Consider the following 19,342-nt stretch of genomic DNA (forward strand, 5'->3'; position numbering starts at 1 on the left):
CAGTGTGGGGCTTGAATCACAACCCTGAGATCAAGAGTTGCACATTCCACTGACTGAGCCAGCCAGATAACCCCAAAAGAAAAGGTTTTTTAAGGCTTTAGGATAATAGTTTAAATGTTGATGAAGTAAGTTTTCTCACAGAAGACTTCATAAAAGCCATTTCTCTTTCATAACAGTTTTCCTTTCTAAATACCTGCTCATCTTCATGTTTTTCTCTTTTCTAATCTCTACAGTTAAGCCTTTTTCCAAATCACCTTCTCACCTGGCAGTGTTTGTTCCATTCTCTTTGATTACTTTGTTTTAAATCAGACAGACCCTTTCACACCACTGGCATTTCCAGCTAACCCCTCCTTAGATTACTAGGTTACATTTATATCCCCAGTGTTGTATGTTCTCAGTATTTACAATTTCATTACCCCATTTCTCATAGAACAGTTTCTTTTCTTTCAGCATTGAACACATAGCACATTTGTATTTTTATGTCTTTTAGATGGCACGTCTGGACCTAAAGCCAAGAAATCAAAAGTAGAGAAGCAGGACATTTTCAAAGATGGCCCATCCCAAGGAGTAAACACAGAAGAACTTAAAAAGAGAAAGTCTCTACTGGGAGATACCTGGAAGTCTAGAAAACAGTGTAAGAATCAGCACTTAAACCAGGAGAAGTATCTGGGACAAGATAAAAGTCACCTGTATGGAACCTGCCAAAGAAGGAGATACAGCATCTAAGAATTTGGAAACGTTTTCACTATACAGTCAGTAGTTTCAGAGCAGAGTGATCCTATAGAAGAGTGTTTTCATAAACCTGGTACACATGGAAAAATCTTCAAACAAAACTCAGACTTCATTATACAAAGGAAGTGTGATGGAAAGAAACCTTGCAGATGTGGGAGATGTGGGAAAACCTTCAGAGACCGCACTGCTCTTGTTCAACATGAAAGAACTCACACTGGAGAGTGACCCTATAAATGTAATGTGTGTGGAAAGGGATTTAACCAGAGGTCCCACCTAACAAACAATCAGAAGACTCATACAGGAGAAAGGCCCTACCAGTGCAATGAATGTGGGAAGGCCTTCAGTTACTGCTCCGTCCTTGTTCAACATCAGAGGATTCACAGTGGGAACAGACTGTATGAATGTCCTGAATGTGGCAACACATTCAGTCGTAGCACATACCTAACTTAGCACCAAAGAATTCACGCTGGTAAGAAGCCTTATAAGTGTCTGGAATGTGAAAAGGCTTTTAGCCAGAGCACCCGTCTTACTCTGAATCAGAGAATTCATACTGGAGAGAAGCCTTATGAATGCAGTGAATGTGGTAAAACCTTCAGTCAGAGTGCACATCATACCCAACATCAGAGAATTCATACAGGAGAAAAGCCCTATGAATGTAATGACTGTGGGAAAGCTTGCAGTGACCACTCAGCTCTTATTCGACATCATATCACCCACGCTGGGGAGAAACCTTATGAATGTAATGACTGTGGGAAAGCTTTCAGTTACTGCTCAAACCTCATTCAGCATCGGAGAATGCATACCGGAGAGAAACCATACAAATGTGGTGAATGCGAGAAAGCCTTTAGTGATCGTTCAGCCCTTATTCAGCATCAGAGAACTCACACTGGAGAGAAGCCCTATGAGTGTAGTGAATGTGGAAAAGGCTTTGGAAACTACTCAGCTTGTATTCGACATCGGAAAACTCATACTGGAGAGAAGCCCTATGAGTGTAAGGAATGTGGAAAAACCTTTAGCAGAAGTACATGCCTTACTCAACATCAGAGAAGTCGTACAGGTGATGAACCATATAAATGTAAGGAATGTGGGAAAATTTTCACCCAGAGTTCATTCCTTACACGACACATGAGGGTTCATATGGAAGAAAAACCCTACAAATGTAATGAATGTGAGAAAGTGTTCAGGGATCGCTCAGGGCATATTCAGCACCAGAGAACTCACATTGGAGAGAAGCTGTATGACTGCAGTGATTGTGGGAAAGCTTTCGGTTTCTGTTTGTCTCTTATTCAAAATAAAAGAATTCATACAGGAGGAAGCCCTATAAATGCAAGGACTGCGGAAAAGCCTTTAGTGATAGGTCAACACTTATTCAGCATCAGAGAACGCACACCAGAGAGAAGCCCTATGAATGTAACATGTGGAAAAGGCTTCAGTCAGAGTAGAAACCTTACAAATCACCAGAAAACTCATTCCAGTGAAAAATCCTACACATGCAGTAAATGTGGAAAAGCCTTTAGTTACTGCTCAGGCCTTTTTCGACATCAAATCATTCATACTGGAGAGAAACCTTATGAGTGCAGTAAATGTGGGAGAGCCTTCAGTCAGAGGACAGACCTTAAAAAACATCAGAAAACGCATACCAAAGAGAAACTCCACAAACGTAATGAATGTGGAAAACCCTTCAGCCAGAGCACGTATCTTACAAAACACCAGAAAGTTCATAGTGGAGAAAAAGCAAATATACGTACTGAGTGTAGGAAAACCTTTAGACAAAACTCCTCTATTCAACATGAAAAATCTTGCACTGTAGAGAAATCCTCTGAATGCCTTGAGGGTCTGGTGACTGTGGAGACCCTCCCCAGGGAAACAGGAGGAGGATCATGAAAACTGTTCACTAGAGTGGCCACTTGATTTTAGTGGGAAGAGCACATGTCTGGGGTTTAGAGGTCCTGGGTTCGAATCACAGCTCTGTGACCAACCAGGTCTATTACTTGCTTTAGAGTAAGTCACTTTACCTCTTCTTGCCTTAATTCACTCACCTGAAATATTGGGAGGCCTGATTCATTGATCTTTAAGATCCACCTTTATTTTATTTATTACCAGTGCAGGTTTTTATAGATGTGACTCTCAAATTGTGACTTATTTATTCTGCAACAGGTCTGATTTACAGTGTGAAGATGTAGTAGTCATTAGGAGTTCAGTAAAGATATAGACTACGTGCTATTTATTATCTTTGTATTGGTCCTTCAAGATTAAAGATACCATGAGTACTCAAGGAGATTAAGAGATAAAATAGGGTAAATTATGCTAATTATTGCAGTAGGAAGGTTGGGGTCTTGATTAAGAATATGGTGTCTGATAAATCGTCAAAAAGAACAAATCAAACTGTTGGTAAAGGCTAGGTTACCTAGAAGGCACCCAAATTTAATGTTGCAGTGTAGATCGTCTCTATTAAGTAGAACTGGTCTCTGTCATGTCTCGGGTGAAAAGGAACTAGAAAACAGTTGTAAAGTCTTGAGCAGGTTACCAAGAAAAGATGAAACTGGAAAATGGGTTTGTTTCTATACCTTAAATGTGTAAAGACCATGTGAATGAGAGTAAATCTTGAGATCCCATACATCTAGAAAAGTCTCTTGGTCTCTTGTCTTTGTCCTGTGATTAGAGATAATGGCCTGAAAATATGAAGATTTATCTCAGAAACCTGTGATTTCAAGTCGACCAGTTACTCTTTTCTGAATTTCCTGTGATGCCTCTGCATTGTTTTATAATCACTTACCCCTTTTCAAGCCAGTAGAAATGAAAAAACATCTCTTTCCCAGGAGGGGGGTACCTGGAAATTTTGTGCATTATTTTACTCTCATCCCATTAACCATAAATGGGTCATATGACCTCATGTGCTGGAGTTGGAAGCCTTTTTGAAAAGCATTTGATAACTAAAAAAATTGAAAGGTTTTGGAAAAGGAGTATACTTTAGTGAATTATGCAATGGATTTAAAACCAGGAGTCCAGGGCACCTGGGTGGCTCAGTGGGTTAAAGCCTCTGCCTTCAGCTCAGGTCATGATCTCAGGGGTTCTCTGCTCAGCAGGGAACTTGCTTCCCTTCCTCTCTCTCTGCCTGTCTCTCTGCCTACTTGTGATCTCTGTCTGTCAAATAAATAAATAAAATCTTTTAAAAAAATGTTTAAAAAAAAAATAAAACCAGGAGCCCAAGTGTAAGAGCATGTCATTGAGCTGCTACCTTATGACTTTGCTCGTGTTGCTTTCTCAGCCTGTTCGCATGGACAGCAGACACCACTCGCCCTTTGAGATACATTTCAGCCAGCCGGTTCCCACGCTCTCGCCTGCTTCCCAATACTTTGACCATATGCTGACTTCAGTCGGAATACCCTCCTTCTTTCCCTTCCTAATTCCTGCCTCTCAGGCTCCATGTTATGGTTTGGCACGCACATAGCCTTAGGTGGTGGTGACGATTTGCCTTCATCAGCTGCTTTTAGCACTCATCTCTTTTTTCTTTGAATCTCTGTAGCATTTATTCGCACGGAATTTCGTACTTAGTGTTTCCTCAATGTTCAATAATCGCCTTAAAGGTAAGCTCCACTCCTTGGAGTTTTCTCACTTCGTGGAAGCTAAGCAGAAGGAGAAATAGAGTACATGCTCAGTAAACCTTACTGACCGAGGAAGCGTGCTGTAGTAACAAGACCACGACGAACACAGGTGCTTTATCTTTGCAAGGTGACTCTTCCAACTCTCTGTTTTGTTCCAGCCATGGGTATATAACCACACTTCCTTTTTAGAGTTTATGTATTTAAAATGAATTAAAAATGTATAGTGATTATAGTGATACTGTACAGCAGTCGTATTTTTCTTCTTCATATAGCTATTTTCAAACAGGATATGGTTCCCCACAATAATTTCTAATATCTATACGGAACACCACTATCCTGGGAGTTTTTTAACTTGACATCCTTGATCTTCTCCAGCAACTCGACGCTGGATTTCAGTTTTGGATGCCGGACTTTCACACATAGTTATTCTGGCATTTTCTTCCTTAGCTTGCTTTGGAGATAACTGCTAACTTATTGAATCACTCATTCACTTTGGTCTCTGCTGAATATCAGTTTCCTGTCTCTGTTTACAATAGAAGCTCCATTAGTTTTTATAAACGTAAGATCACTGCTTCCATTTTCTCTTTACCTGAGAGTTTTAATATACTGAGGTTAATTGTTATACATGGTTGATTTTCTTTATGGACCCCTTTGCAGCCAGGTTCGACTCTGTATTCAAAGAGGTTGCTTCCGTGAGGATTATGGGTATCTCTTACAACAGGCCCAGATCAGTAGTTATCCAGACTGTGGACATGAGCAACCCAGGGTTACCTGGGCATGGGAACGCCAAGATGTCAGGAACATAGGCTCTCAATCATGTCACTGCACAATCCTCGAAGCATGTTTCTGTCTGACATCCAGGCATCTTATCCCTTTTCAAGCCAGCAGAAAGGAAAAGACATCTCTTTCCCAGTAGGGTTGTAACTTGGAAGTTTTGGGTATTATTTTATTCTTATCCCGCTGACCATAAATGGGTCATGTGATCTCATGTACTGGAGACAGAGAAGGAATAGTCGTACGTAGTTTGAAAGGGGAGAACGATAATAAACGGCCAGCAGATGTTAGCGTGATTGTGTCCACCATCAGTTATATTGGTTTCGTAAGCTCCTGGGCCATGAATCTGGTCTGGAAGGTGGACTGGCAGGTTAGATGCCCCAGTAGGGTAGCTCAATAACGGGAAGTAGAAAGCTGAGAGCGTAGGCCAGGTACACTCTCCAAAGGTGTGGGCCATGGTCAGCAAGTGTGAGCTTGCCCCCCAACCAAAATGGGGGAATTGAGCTTATTTCTTAATTCATTACCTTCAAGTAGGCCTTTCCTTCAAGTGATGTGCCCCAATATGAGCACAAAGCCAAGCAGGGACATCCCCGAAGCAAACACATCACAAAGGAAATCTAAGTCTGGTTTCAAGCCAGGTGAAGTTTCGTTGCTGTCATGTGCTCATGTGTCCTCCACTCAAAGCTGTCCACGAAACCGGAACGTTCGCTTCAGTCCAGCCTGCCTGGGAGCCAACACAATGATCCCCGTGGAAGAAGAACTGAGAGGTAGCCTAACTCCCTCCGCCACAAGGGATAAATAGGCCATCTCAGATGGGAAGGAGAGGCAGAGATGCAGTCTCACCAAAACCCCAGCTCTGGGGAGCAGACACACACAGAAGGAAGCTCACAGGCCTGGAGTTTCTCCGAGGAGAGAGGGGCTCGTGTCCCACCCCGGGCCCCACACTAGAGCATGGAGGCCCCCAAAACATCTGGCTTTGGAAGCTAAAGGGGCTCTGTCCAGGGCCCCCAGGCTGACTCACTCCTCCTGGAGTTGGCAGGATTCTCAGTGAAGGAGATTCATTTGCTAATCTTAAAGTGTCTGCTGGAGGGACGGGAGCCCGCCAACTTCCTTCAGAGGTGGAGGTGGAGGCGAGCGCCATCTTTGCACGCTCCCTCTGCCTGGCCAGTGTGGACAGACGCACAGCCAGACCCTGTTGCACCAAGGCCGGGTCCCCAGCGCTCTCCATCCCTGAGGCCCCGCCAGCCCCTCGCTCAAAGCTTCCTGGCAGCTTCACTACCGGCAGGGGCCCCAGCACATTCCACACAGGTCAAGTTAACTAAGTAGCCAGAGAAACACTGCGTGATTTCACTTCTCTGTGGCGTCCAAAAAAAAGCAAATGAACAAACAAAACAAAACCCAGACACAGAGAACAGATTGGCAGTTGAGAGAGGGGAGGGGGTTGGAGGACGGGCGAAGGGTGTCAGTTGTATGATGAGGCAAGATAACTAGACTTAGGATCGTGATAACTTTGTATGGTGCAAATATCAAATTATTACACAGTGCACCTGAAACTAATGTTTTCTAAACTACTGTTTTCTAAAATCTAAGCAATTTTACCTCAAAACAAACAAACCAAAAAACAAACCACACTTCATTTAAAAACCTTATCTGCTCAGACAGTGCAGTGTTTGTGCAAAGACAGACAAATGGCTCAATGGGACAAGAAGGAGCACATTCTGTGCGTAATAATGGGAAGTAGATAGAGAAGAGTATGGAAAGGCAGGACTTTCCAATAAATTGTGCCGGCATAATTACATATCTTCATGGAAAAAAATACACCATACATAAAAACTAATTCCTGGGGGCGCCTGGGTGGCTCAGTGGGTTAAAGCCTCTGCCTTCGGCTCAGGTCATGATCCCAGGGTCCTGGGAGGGGGCCCCACATCAGGCTCTCTGCTCAACAGGGAGTCTGCTTCCCTCTCCACCACACCCTCCACACTGCCTGCCTCTCTGCCTACTTGTAATCTCTGTCTGTCAAATAAACAAATAAATCTTAAAAAAAAAAAAAACCAACAACTAATTCCTGGTACGTTAATGCTGAAATGTAAAAGGCAAAAGTGTAAAGCATTTAGAGGAGAATATAAATAAATATACTGCAGACTTTCAGACAGGAACAGGAATAGGACACAACAGCAGGGAAAATGGACAAATTTAATGAGATTACACTTACAGATTATTTTAAGAAGGACTTGAAGAACTTGTGAAATGAAGGACTTGTTCCTCAAAAAGCACTATGAAGGGGTACCTGGGTGGCTCAGTGGGTTAAGCCTCTGCCTTCGGCTCCGGTCATGATCTCAGGGTCCTAGGATCGAGTCCCGCATTGGGCTCTCTGCTCAGCAGGGGGCCTGCTTCTCCCTCTCTCCCTCTCTGCCTCTCTGCCTACTTGTGATCTCTCTCTCTGTCAAATAAATAAATAAAATCTTGAAAAAAAAAGCACTATGAAAGGATGAATTTAAGTCACAAAATGGCAGAAGATATTTGCCACATACATAAATGACAGGACTAGCACGAGAATATGGAATACAGAAAGAGCTTCTATGACTGTGATGTCTGTGAGAGAGGACGGGAGCCTGGCTGAGAATGGTTAGCCTGCGATGTCACCAGCGTCTCTTCTGTTCGCTCTGCTCTTCAGAAGCCGGTCACTGTGACCCTCAGGCAAGGAGAGGGTATTCGGACCACCTTCCGATGACAGGAGTGCCACAGAGTTTGTGGACCTATTTTATTATTTTTTAAAGATTTATTTATTTATTTGAGAGAGAGGGAGCGAGAATGAGCATGTGCTCCTGCAAGTGAGGTGGGGGAGGGGCAGGGGGAGAGAATCTTCTGGCAGACTCCCTGTGGAGCGGGCATCCCATGAAATCATGACCTGAGTCAAAACCAACATCCAGGCGCCCCTGTGGACCTACTAGAAAACAACGACCTTGTCAGCAAGCAACCTTGTCAGAAATCAGGAAAACGCAAACTAATCCTGTAATTAGATGCTATGGCTCTTCCACCACAATTGCTGAAATTAAAAAGACAAGTACTAATTATTGGCAAGGATGTGAAGTAATGACTTTGATCACTATTCTTGAGAGTCTAAAGTGACACAGAGACTGTGGAAAACAGCTGGGCTTTAGTAAGCTGAAGATGTGCATACCCTATTGTCCTATATCTCTCCCCAAGAGAAGTAAGTGTGCGTGTACGGCAGGAAACTCGTAGGAGAATTTTCACGTAGTGTTGTCCATAGAGCCAACAACTAGGAACAACCGGAGTGAACATTTGCACTCACTCGGATAAACAGTGTCCAATGCTATTCAGCAGCTGACAACAGGTCTGAGCTGCAGAAAATAATACGGACGAACCTTACAAAGAGAATTTTGTGAAAGGTAGACACAAAGGAAGCATTTAAGATGATGATACTTATGTAAGTTTCAAAACCAGACAAAATTAGGTTATATTGTTGAGGGATATATGCGAACATGGTGAAATGTATTAAGGATGTAGAAAGTCAGGACCGAGTTTTTTCTTGGGGCATTGGGAGCACTTGGAGGACAGAGGTTTACAGGGAAGGGACACACACAACCTCTCATTGTCACCACGCACTGATCACTGTCCCACGTGACAGATGTTCCTGGTTAAGCGCAGATGTTGATTTTATTTACCCCTCTGTTATATTTCACACTAAAAATATAAAACAGCATGAAGAGAGACAAGGAAACTTCCTCTGAATGAACACATGATGATTTCCAACCTGTATTGTGAAGTACCAAAGGCAAGGCCCGGAACAAGTGAACAAAGTTACGCGAATGTGGGTAAACTCCAGAAGGAGAGGTTGGAAGTGAAGAACAGCAGAACCTGTGGGGGGTGGGGGACAAAGTGGGAACCAGGTAGGTAGGTAGGTGACAAGGGAAACGTCACTGTATAATCATTTTGAACTCTGGGAGTCCATTACTATTCCCAAATACCAAACAACCAAATGAGTAAAATCTCTCAACGCAGCATTCGGAAGCCTCACAGGACGTGTCGTCTTTAGAACAGTTTGCCACGCCTTGGGGCCTTGTGCCTTATAATACCCTTATCCTTGGACACCAGGGGCTCAGAAGTCAGGGTTTATGCTGGCGCAGCCTGAAGGTTTGGGAAGGGGATGAACTAATGATGGCGCATACGGTTCTGTAGATGGGACTAGGGGTGTCAGGTGCTCAACCCTGCACGAGCGTTAACCCCTGCATGGGCACTGGCTAGCACGTCGGACCCCGCGATTAGACAGAAGACCCACTGTCAGCCACCCAGGTTTATATACCCAACCAGGAGCCCTATAAACAGAATCTGGAACGCTTTACCTATGAAAAGCCCATTTCTGTCCCCGTTCGGGGTTAAGCTCCTGAAATTTGCTTACACACCCTCCTGTAAAAGCCTCACTGGCCAAGTGTTTCCTATGTAAGTGACCGGCCATTCACTCAACCTTCACTCAACAAACTGTTAGTGAGTAGCTACATGTGTGCATCTAGACACCAGGACGATAGCTGGGAACAAAATGGGCAAAAATCTCTGTCTTCGTGGAGTTTGTGTTCTTATCAGAAATTCAGACCAATGAATGAAAAATATATAAGTCTTCATAAAAAATAAAGCCGGAAGATAATAGGGATGACTCCTTAAAAAGTGTTTTTAAATGTGTTGAACAGGTAAGATTTCCCTGAGAAGGTGATATTTGAGCAAAACTCTAAAACAGGAGGAAATGAGTAAGGCATATATTGTGGGGGGGGGGGGCGGGGAGAGTTTCCAGGCAGGAGCACACGTGCAGCGCAGGCGAGTAGGAGCAGGAAGCTGTGCGGCTGGGGAGGGTGAGGAGGGAGCGGGGGATGGCGGCCCAGGTCCCTGGAAGCACTTCAGCTTCCATCCTGGAATCGGAGCAGAGCCCTTGGAGAGTTTTCCACTCATTCTGTGTTTAGAACAGACAGGAAAGGGGCAAGGGGAAATAGGAACCTGGAGAGCAGCAGAGTCCATTGCCAAAATCTAGGCAAGAGGTGATGGTAGATTTCTCGTGTGATGGCAACGGAAGGAGGAAGCAAAGGTGGGGAAATGGATACATCTTGAGGGCGGAGCTGGGAGCTGGGCTCTAGGATCCGAGCCAAAGAGCATCTTCAGCTGGAGCGGCTGCTTCTTGAGATGGGGAAGATGGGGAAGGAGCCAGGCTGGGGGGAAGGCCAGGAGTTTGGGTTTTGACAAGGTTAGGTATAAATTCCCGTGAAGAAGGCAGGAGCATAAGTGAATGTGGAGCTTGAGGGAGCAGCCCACGATGGAAAGAGACATTTGCTTGTACATGGTGCTGAAGGACTGAGCCCTGAGCATGCTAACGGTCAGGGAGGGAACATACAAGAGAGTGATAATACGACACGCGGTAAGTGCTATTCATCAAACTGAGACAATCTCAGGAATCCTGGGATATTCCAGGAGCTTCAAAAGCCGGTCTTGAGGAGTTAGCAAAAGCTTCTAGAAGGAGGTCATGGGTAACGTGGGAACTGAGATCCAAAGAACAAGTAGGGACTGGCAAACATAAAAGGGGGCAGGAATTCGAGGGCAGCCGGCCCTGCCAAGTGGGAAATCAGGAGAGGACATGCGACAACAGGAATCTCACTGTCCCTGTGCGTTCCAGCCTCTCTGTCATGCTGTCCATCAGAGGATTGGGGAAGTTGCACTGGAGAGGTTTAAAATCCGGATTTGGTAGGCAGTATTTTACAGCCTCCAGTCAGGTGTGTGCAGAGTGCAGCTCTCACGGGGCACGGGGCCGTGTAATTCCTGGACCATTCCAGGGCCATACTGGCTTCGGGAAGCGGGTTCAGGATCTGCATCCTGGGTGGATTGGGAAGGCATGAACTTGGAGGAGCTGCTGGAACCACCTGCTTTTCAAGGGGACCGGGTTTCAAGAGGCTGAGTAAAGGGAGGAGGAATGAACGAGGAAGGACAAAGGAAAAAGACGCGGGGAAAGGAATGAAACCATCTTCACACTAGAAACTAATTGTGATACTGGAATAGCATGTTAGCGGGGATACACCTGCCTTGGGGTCTGGAGATCAACAAGTCAAAGCCGTCCTTGACTGAGGTTTATAAGCAACTTCTGCTGAACTCTATCCAAACAGTTTAACTAAATCTACTTCTAGATCTTTCCTACTTAATTAAACAGGGTGACAGAAAATTCGCCTTCTGAGAATCAGTCTGCCAGGGAAGTACAGCTCTAAATCCCACATTCTCACCTTTCTCGGAAAAACCTCACCCTTCTCCTGGTAAATTAAGACATTTCTGTAAACGAAGACTCATCTGACTGTGGCACATTGGCCTGGATTTGTGGAAACGCTGTCCTTGTGGATTCCCAGTGTGGGAACAATTTGAAATACTGAGTCAGAGACGCCTCCTTCAGGTGAGGTGGCCTCTTATGGGATTTCATTGTGGGGGCCGTAACTGAGGGAAAACAAATTCTACATTCACATCCATTACATCTTCCAGGAAAGGGGGTCTTCAAATTATCTATTACTTTGCACTGCAGGTAGATGCAAATACAACCCAATCCATAAGAAGTATTCTTTAAAGATTTGATTTATTTATTTAACAGACAGAGATCACAAGTAGGCAGAGAGGCAGGCAGAGAGAGGAGGAGGAAGAAGCAGGCTCCCTGCACAGCAGAGAGCCCGACACGGAGCTCTATCCCAAGACCCCAAGATCATGACCTGAGCCAAAAGCAGAGGCTTTAACCCACTGAGCCACCCAGGTGCCCCCATAAGAAATATTCTTAACATAGATTTGGGGTCACAGGAAATAATGTCAGATTTCAATGTTTATACTTGTATTGGATACCTAAAAGTACGGTAGGAATATCAAGAAAGACTAAATACAAAATGACAATATTGAGATAAAAAAATATATGGGAGACACAGAATGGAAATAACAAATTCAAGGAGATAAAGGATCAATGCAAAATCTTCCATAGAAGATTAAAGAAGGGGTCTCTCTCTCTCTATCTGTCTCCCTCCCTCTCTCTCTCTCTCTCAATGGATATTGCTAAGTATTAAATTACTGAGCTTTTTAGATTCCTTTGATACAAGTCACAATACCCTTTAGAAGAATTCGAACATGTGAAGAAAAACGTTACATGTCCAGGGAAAATTGTAAGAGGAAATATCAAGTTGTCAAAATTCCCTTAGGGGTTCAGAACATCAGTGAAATGTGCAACACTGGGCCACTCATGGTCACCAGACATCTCCCTTCCTTTTTAATGTCTTGCTTTTATCTTGCACCAAGAAAAAAATTGGTAAATGTTACCAAATTTGGCAGATTCTTACCATTGTTCTCCATTGGTTGCTTTCCAAGTTTCTTCTCTTGTTTTTTTATTATTCATTTATATTTTTGTTGTTTCTTTGTTCCTCTGTGTTTCATTTTTGGTTATTTCTTGGTGCCCAGTAAATGAGAGCTGACAGATTTCACTACGCATTCCATAAATATTTACTGGGAGCCATCTGCTGGTTTCTTCTGTTTATTTTTCCTTTCTACAAGTACCCAAACAAGGATTGTTTTCTTGATGCCATTTACATTCCTTCTCTACCTACCTACAGAAAACATAAACAAGGGCTGGATGCATTGACTACAGAGGTTAAACACCTGCTCAGTTGCTTTTCCCAAATGCAAAGATGAATCTGCCACAGTATTAAGTTTGGTCCTATTTATGCACCTGGAGGAAGAACACTTTCTGGAGCCTGGGTAGCTCAGTTGGCAGAGCATCAGACTTTTAATCTGAGGGTCCAGGGTTCAAGTCCCTGTCCAGGCACTGTGGTCCTTGCCTTCCCTGGGTCTGAGAATTGTCAAGTTTTGTCTTTCAAAAAAAGAAATTTGGGTTCCACTTTGACGACTTTTACCTGATGGAGTGAGAAAACACCAAAAAGTCAGTCACCTGCAACCTTAACCAAAGTAGCTGAGACCTGCTATTCTCTTCCAAGCAGAAAAGGACTTCAGTGCTTCTTAATAGAGATTTCCCCAGGAGCACAGTACAAAGGCTTACAGTCCAAGGAGTGTAAGAAAGCTATCCCTCCAGACTAGGGTGTTTTTGAAAAGGATCTAGAAACGATACTTATTGAGTGAAGTGTTCGCTGTGTCAAAACCTGGGACCCAAAACCTGGGATCTTCAGTCCTTCACACTCACAACTGAGCTTCTTGGCAGATGGGGAGAGCTGTCTGCCAAGTCCTGGTGATGTCACATTCTAATATGAGACAAAGGATGCCGCGTTACTTGACAGACACTGCAGTAAGGTCTTGGGTGAAATACTCAGCATCCCCAGAAACATGGATACTTTGCTGTTCATTTCCGCAGTCTGGGCCAATTGTGAGTTGGTGGTGCAGACTGCTCAGTGGCTTGTACTTTTCTCTAGAGACATACATTTCCCCTCCCTCTCTGCCTAAGGATTGTACTTCCCATTTCCTTTGAAGACGGTATGATGGTTTACATAGAAAATCCCAAGGACCCAAAAACAAACAAAATCCTCTTAGAACAATTATGTGTGTTCAGCAAAGTCACAGAATACAAGATCAAAATGCAAAAGTCAATTGTATTTCTGGACACCAGCAATAAACATGTGGGCACCAGAACTAAAATACAGTTCCACATACATCGCTTAAAAAGATAACTTAGAAGCAAATCTACTGGAACATGGACGTGCTGAAAAACACAAAACCACAAAAAGCTGATGAAAGAAATTGAGGACCTAAATAAATAGAGAGATATTCTGTGTCCATTGATTGAAGACTCAGATAGGTCAAGTCTTATCAAAGTTAGATACAGGTTTAACAAAATTCCTATCAAAATCCAGGTGAGTTATTTTTGTAGATATGAACCTGACTATTCTAAAATCTATATGGAAAGGTAAATGAGTTAGAATAAGACAAATTTTGAGAAAAAGAGAAAGTGGAAGAAATCACTCTTATTATTTCAAGATGTTCGACAGACACAGTAATAAAGACTATACATTACTGGCAGAAGGATAGACATACAAGTCAGTGAGACAGTACAGAGAACCCCAAAATCACCACATACATAATAGCCGAGTTATTTCTGACAAAAGTACAAAAGCAATTTAGTAGAGGGAGGAAATCTTAGTCTTTTCAAAAAAATGGTGGTGGAGAAATTTGATATTCCTAGACAAAAAAGAAAAAAAGGCATTAATCTCAACCTAAACCTCACACTCTATTAAAAAATTAACTGGAAACGATAGATTGAAAGTAAAAGATAAATGTATACAACTTCTAGGAAAAAAAATAAGAAAATTTGGAGGACCTCAGATCGGAGAATTGTAGACATGACACCAAAAACACACCCATAAAAGACAAATTTGACCAACTAAATTTCATTAAAATCAACAACTTTTGCTCTGCAGAGGACCCTCTTAAGAGGGTAAAAAGGTAAGTTACAGATGGGAGAAAATGTTTGTAAACCACACATCTGGCAAAAGACTCACAGTAGAATATACAAAGAACTCTCAAAACTCAACATTAAAGCAACAGTTGGAAAATGGGCAAAAGACACGAAGAGACATTGCACCAAAGAGGATATACCAACAGCACATGAAAAGATGTGCAATAACACTACTCAGTTAGTAGGAAATGTGAATTAAGACCATAATGAGGTATCACTGCACATCTGTTAGAAGAGTTAAAAGAACAAATTTTTTAAAAAAAGATTTTATTTATTATTTGACGGAGAGATAGAGAGCACAAGTAGACAGAGCAGCAGGCAAAGGGAAAAGCAGACTCCCCACTGAGCAGGGAGCCCCAATATGGGACTCGATCCTAGGACCCTAGGATCATGACCCAAGCTGAAGGCAGATGCTTAACCGACTGAGCCACCAGGCACCCAAATGAACAAGCCTTGTTTGACACTGCCTATGGCTGGATACGACGCAGCGACTCTGCATCTGTCGCCTATGGCTGATGGGAATGGGAGATGGTGCAGCCACTTGAGAAAGCAGTTTGGCAGTTTCTTAAAGAAACTACACATAACACTCACTCTACGATCCAGCAATTCCACTGCTTGGCATCCATCCCAGAACAATGAAAACTTAGGTCCATAGAAAAACCATGCACTATTCTTCAGAGACACCTTATTTGTAACAGCCCAAACTCGAAATAACCAGCAGGTCCCTCAGCGGGTGACTGCTTACACCAACTGTGGTATCTATTCCATGAAATACAGCTCAGCAGTAAAAACCATGAGTGAACCACTGATATATGCAACCATTTAGATGGATCTCAAGGGCACTGTGCTAGATGAAAAAAGCCAATCTTAAAAGGTCACATACTTTTTGAGATCCATGTATATATATCAGTTTCAAAATGACATTCCAGGGAGGAAAAACAGATGGGTGATGACCGGAAGTGAAGGATGGTAGGGAGCAGCGGGTGGGTGTCAGTATGGAGAGAGCATGAGAGAGATTATTTGTGGTAACACAGTGGTTTCGTATCTTGGTTGCAGTGGTGGTTACACAAATCTACGCATACAACAAAGTGACAGAATGATAGAATGACACACACACACACACACACACAGAGCAACCGAAGGTGAGAAGTACTCATCCTAGGGAAAGTGTGAGGGAAATTAATACACAAGCATCTTTGAGGTATTCACAGAAAACGGAGGGTGGGTGGCATCTATCCAAAGCCTTTGGGTTTATTGATCCTGCCATTTGCACAAAAGCTTGAAGAAGGCATGGGGCGGGGTGTAAATCCTATAGATATATGAGGTAAGAATTCTCTTAGTAGAGGGAACCATCAGAACAACATATTGGATGCAAAAATCCTTCAGGAGATGAAGGGGAAAAGAAAGCACCCCACAAACGTAGGACAGAGGTGGAAAAAGCTGAACCAGAGAGGACTTCTTTAGAATGCCCAATATTCCTTCACCCACTGCGGGAATAAACACGCAGAGAGGCACACAGGGTATAGACTCTCAGAGAGTTAACACGGTTACTGTGTCATACCAAAAAGAAAAGCTGGTGGAAACCAACCTTTTCCTTAACTCTTTGACTGCTGGTCCCGCCCTCAGGAAAAGGTCACTGTCTTCCACTCCATTATCCCACCCCAGAGGGACAAGGCATTTCTAATACCATTATAAAGGCGACAGTGTTTTTCAGTCCATCCTGTGTCTCAGAAGTGAATGAGTGTAAAGTCAATATTTTGGGAAAAGGTCAAGGCTGGTATTTTAATAAATGAAATAGAATACAATAGGAACAGGAAATATCAGAATGGACCCATGTAGTAAAATGTTGTGTGGTGGAGTTCGGTTTCTCTCTCTAGATGGATGCAGTTAAATATACTCTCTATAGAGACACATACTTGTTTTCATACGGTATTAAGCTGTGATTTAAAATATATTTCTGACTCCGGGTTGCAGTCAGAAATACTGTAATAACTGCTTTTTGAGAGAATACAGCATCTTTTGAAGATGGCGGCATCTCCACGGGATGAGGAAGATCTTGGAGGGTAAAAAGCCCGAGAGGAGGAATCACGTTTCGTCTTGCATCCCGAGTATTCCTGGGGGCTTAAGGGGAACAGGTTGCCCGCGGTCTGGTTCCTGCCTCTGGGCTCCCTCCTTCTTCACGTGCATCTGGGGAAACAAATCTGAATTTCATACCACCCTCGTCCCCGTCTTGGCCTGAGGAAATCTGCGCCAACGGAAGCTCCGTCCCACCCCGACCGCGGTAAGAAGGCCCAAACGAAAGGCCCTTTGAAGGGAGGGCCTCCCAGGAAGCGAGGGAAACCTGAAATGGGCCGAAGTGACTAGCGATGTTTCTCCGTCTGCCTCCGCGAGGGGACGCTGGAGTCTGGGAGCTGCCCGGCTCCGGAGGCCGCGGCCGGAGCAGCAGGAGCGGGGCGCGCGAGGGGTGCGCACCCCGGCTCAGCCCGGGGAACGGCGGTGCGCAACCTCCCCCGCCGACCCGCACCCCCTGGGTTGTGCTCTGCGCGCCCCGGCTCTGCCCCGGGAAGGGCCGCATGCGCCCCAGATCTGCCTGTAGAAAGGCCGCGTGCGCCCAGCTCTGTCCCGGGAAGGGCAGTGCGCAACGTCCCCCACCGGCCTGCGCCCGCTGGGCTGTGCTGTGCGCGCCCCGGGGAAGGGCCGGGTGCGCCCCAGCTCTGCACCGGGAAGGGCTTTGCGCGCGGCGGGGAATCGGAGCGGGGTCGTCGCCTGGGCCCGCCGCTGTGCTCGCCACTCTTCCCCAGAGTAAAACGCCGCAGAGGCCGCTCCCTCAGTGTAACCGCGGACGGGGAAACGGAGCGAAGGGAGACACCAGCGTGCAAGCCACCGCCTAGCCGTGCGGCTGAGCGAGCTCCCCGACGCGCGGCATCCTCGAGTTGACCTTGGTAAAGAGAAGAGGTCCACGGTGGTGCAGACGGGCCCTAGCACCGAGCGTCCTCACAGACGCAGCGACAAACGGGGGCTGGTGTTCGGGGACGTCCTAACGAGTTCTGCTCTCTCATAAAAGCCACAGGAAATGGAAGCCCCTATCTTTATTAGTCTCTTATTTTTTCTCTCTGTCACAACGGCTGCAAACGAGGTCCAACTGACATTGCGGCCACCATGTAATCACTTGAGCTGTAAGTTGGGTTCATTCCCTTTATTCCGGGCGCATCGTCCTTGTGGAAGTCTGCGGCCTTGCAAGTAAATACAAAACTTTTTTTAAAAAATCCAAACAATTGTCCTTGAGACTTTTGGAGAGGAAGCAAGCGCTGCGGTCAACACGATTCCTCTCTCATTGATGGTGATTCAGGGTCGTCTCCGGCTGCTCGGATTCCGCCCAAAAAGGCTCTACCGGGTTTTTCTTGGCTCGCTCTTCCTCGGCTCTCCGAGCGAAGAGCCGCTCCAGAAAGCTAATAAAATTAAGAGAGAGAAAAAAAAAAAATCCCGAGCTTGGACACTCTTTTGGCAGGTTGGAAAAGCGCAGCCCAGGAGGGGACGGCCCTTGGCCACCTGGTCGTGAGGGGGCGGTTCTCCCGCACGGGGAGAGGAGGGTGACTAAACCCATGAGAAGGGAAGGAGTTAGGGGAAAAGGATCATTTTCCCAGCGTGGAAAACGTGATCCTCATCATTAATAGAAAAAACAAAAAGCCAAAGGACACAAGCAGAGTGGCGCAGCGGAAGCGTGCTGGGCCCATAACCCAGAGGTCGATGGATCGAAACCATCCTCTGCTAGGAAGCTTTTTTTATGCCTGCTTCCCCCGTGCTAAGTTTTATTCATTAGGCTATGACAAAAGCATAAACGAGTTCCTAGATCTTTCACATCCTCCTCTACTTTGGATTCCTCTTCCCCAGCTTTCTTTGAAATTATGCTGTCTCCCGGAAGACAATTCTCAAAGGTTTCTACCAACCTGAAGTTCCCGGAACTGTAAAATTCTTTCCATCCAGGGTGTCCAATAAAGGAGTCGTTGGAGTATTCCTTCAGCTGAGGTGGTCTTACAGAGAAGGAAGTGACAAACTCTGTATTTACTTCTGTTACATCTTCCAGTAAGGGGGTTTTCAAATTTATTATCTACTTGTGATTTTTTTTAAAGATTTTGTTTATTTATTTTGACAGAGACAGAGATCACAAATAGAGAGGCTGGCAGAGAGCGGGGAGGGGAGCAGGTGACCCCAGGCCGATATGATTTAAATGTTATATTCTGAGACCTCTGGGGCCTCTTGAGAAATGGTGAGTGTGTTTTGCGTATGGAACAGACGTAGATCCTTGGTGGCCAGAGGCCAGGCTCTGGAGGAAGCCTCCAAGATGACCGCCAATGATCTTTACCTCTTGATATTCATGTCCTTGCATAGCTTTATAGGTCATTGTATCAGGGATGGTCTTTTGTGACCAAACTTATGTGATGGATCTGGCTCAATGGGAAGCCAGTCCTTAAGCCTGGAGCAGCCCTATGGGGGGTGGGTATGAGGAAGTGAGACTTCCTGCCAACACCTCCTGGAGCCCGGGGCCCAGGATCCTTCCAGCCACCGTCAAACACTGAGATGACTAGAGCTCTAGCTGTCTTTTTGTTTGCAACCTCGTGAGAAACCATGAGCTGGAACTACCCAGATAAGACATTCCTCAATTTCTGACCTCTAGACACCATGAGATAATGTTGTTTTTTCTAAACCGCTGAATTTGGAGTTGTTAGAGAAATGAGTAATACAAAGCTCAAAC

General features: G+C 44.8%; 1 protein-coding gene and 2 non-coding genes across 3 annotated transcripts; all 3 read left to right on the forward strand.

Moving 5' to 3' along the window:
- Positions 1 to 931: 931 nt before the first annotated feature.
- Positions 932 to 17,650, forward strand: LOC111138602 (zinc finger protein 34-like). The gene is made up of 3 exons (XM_022490617.1): positions 932 to 967; positions 1,183 to 1,723; positions 17,481 to 17,650. Exons 1-3 carry the CDS (start codon positions 932 to 934, stop codon positions 17,648 to 17,650), a joined length of 747 nt encoding a protein of 248 aa, XP_022346325.1.
- On the forward strand, positions 12,879 to 12,951 carry TRNAK-UUU. The gene has a single exon. It is a non-coding gene; the product is annotated as a tRNA-Lys (tRNA).
- Positions 17,651 to 18,288: 638 nt separating the features above from the next.
- On the forward strand, positions 18,289 to 18,360 carry TRNAM-CAU. Its single transcript has one exon. It is a non-coding gene; the product is annotated as a tRNA-Met (tRNA).
- Positions 18,361 to 19,342: the final 982 nt, after the last annotated feature.

The sequence above is a fragment of the Enhydra lutris genome, unplaced genomic scaffold, assembly GCF_002288905.1.
Source record: "Enhydra lutris kenyoni isolate GAN:26980312 unplaced genomic scaffold, ASM228890v2 scaffoldscaffold93, whole genome shotgun sequence".
Classification (NCBI taxonomy): domain Eukaryota; kingdom Metazoa; phylum Chordata; class Mammalia; order Carnivora; family Mustelidae; genus Enhydra; species Enhydra lutris.

What these genes read in the sequence shown, in the direction of transcription:
- LOC111138602 (XM_022490617.1), top strand. Translation starts at nt 932, where the DNA reads ATGAAAGAACTCACACTGGAGAGTGACCCTATAAAT. An exon ending in TGGAGAGTGACCCTATAAAT is followed by an intron (nt 968 to 1,182) that starts GTAATGTGTGTG and finishes TACCTAACTTAG; the next exon opens with CACCAAAGAATTCACGCTGG. An exon ending in TGGAGAGAAGCCCTATGAGT is followed by an intron (nt 1,724 to 17,480) that starts GTAAGGAATGTG and finishes GCCACCGCCTAG; the next exon opens with CCGTGCGGCTGAGCGAGCTC.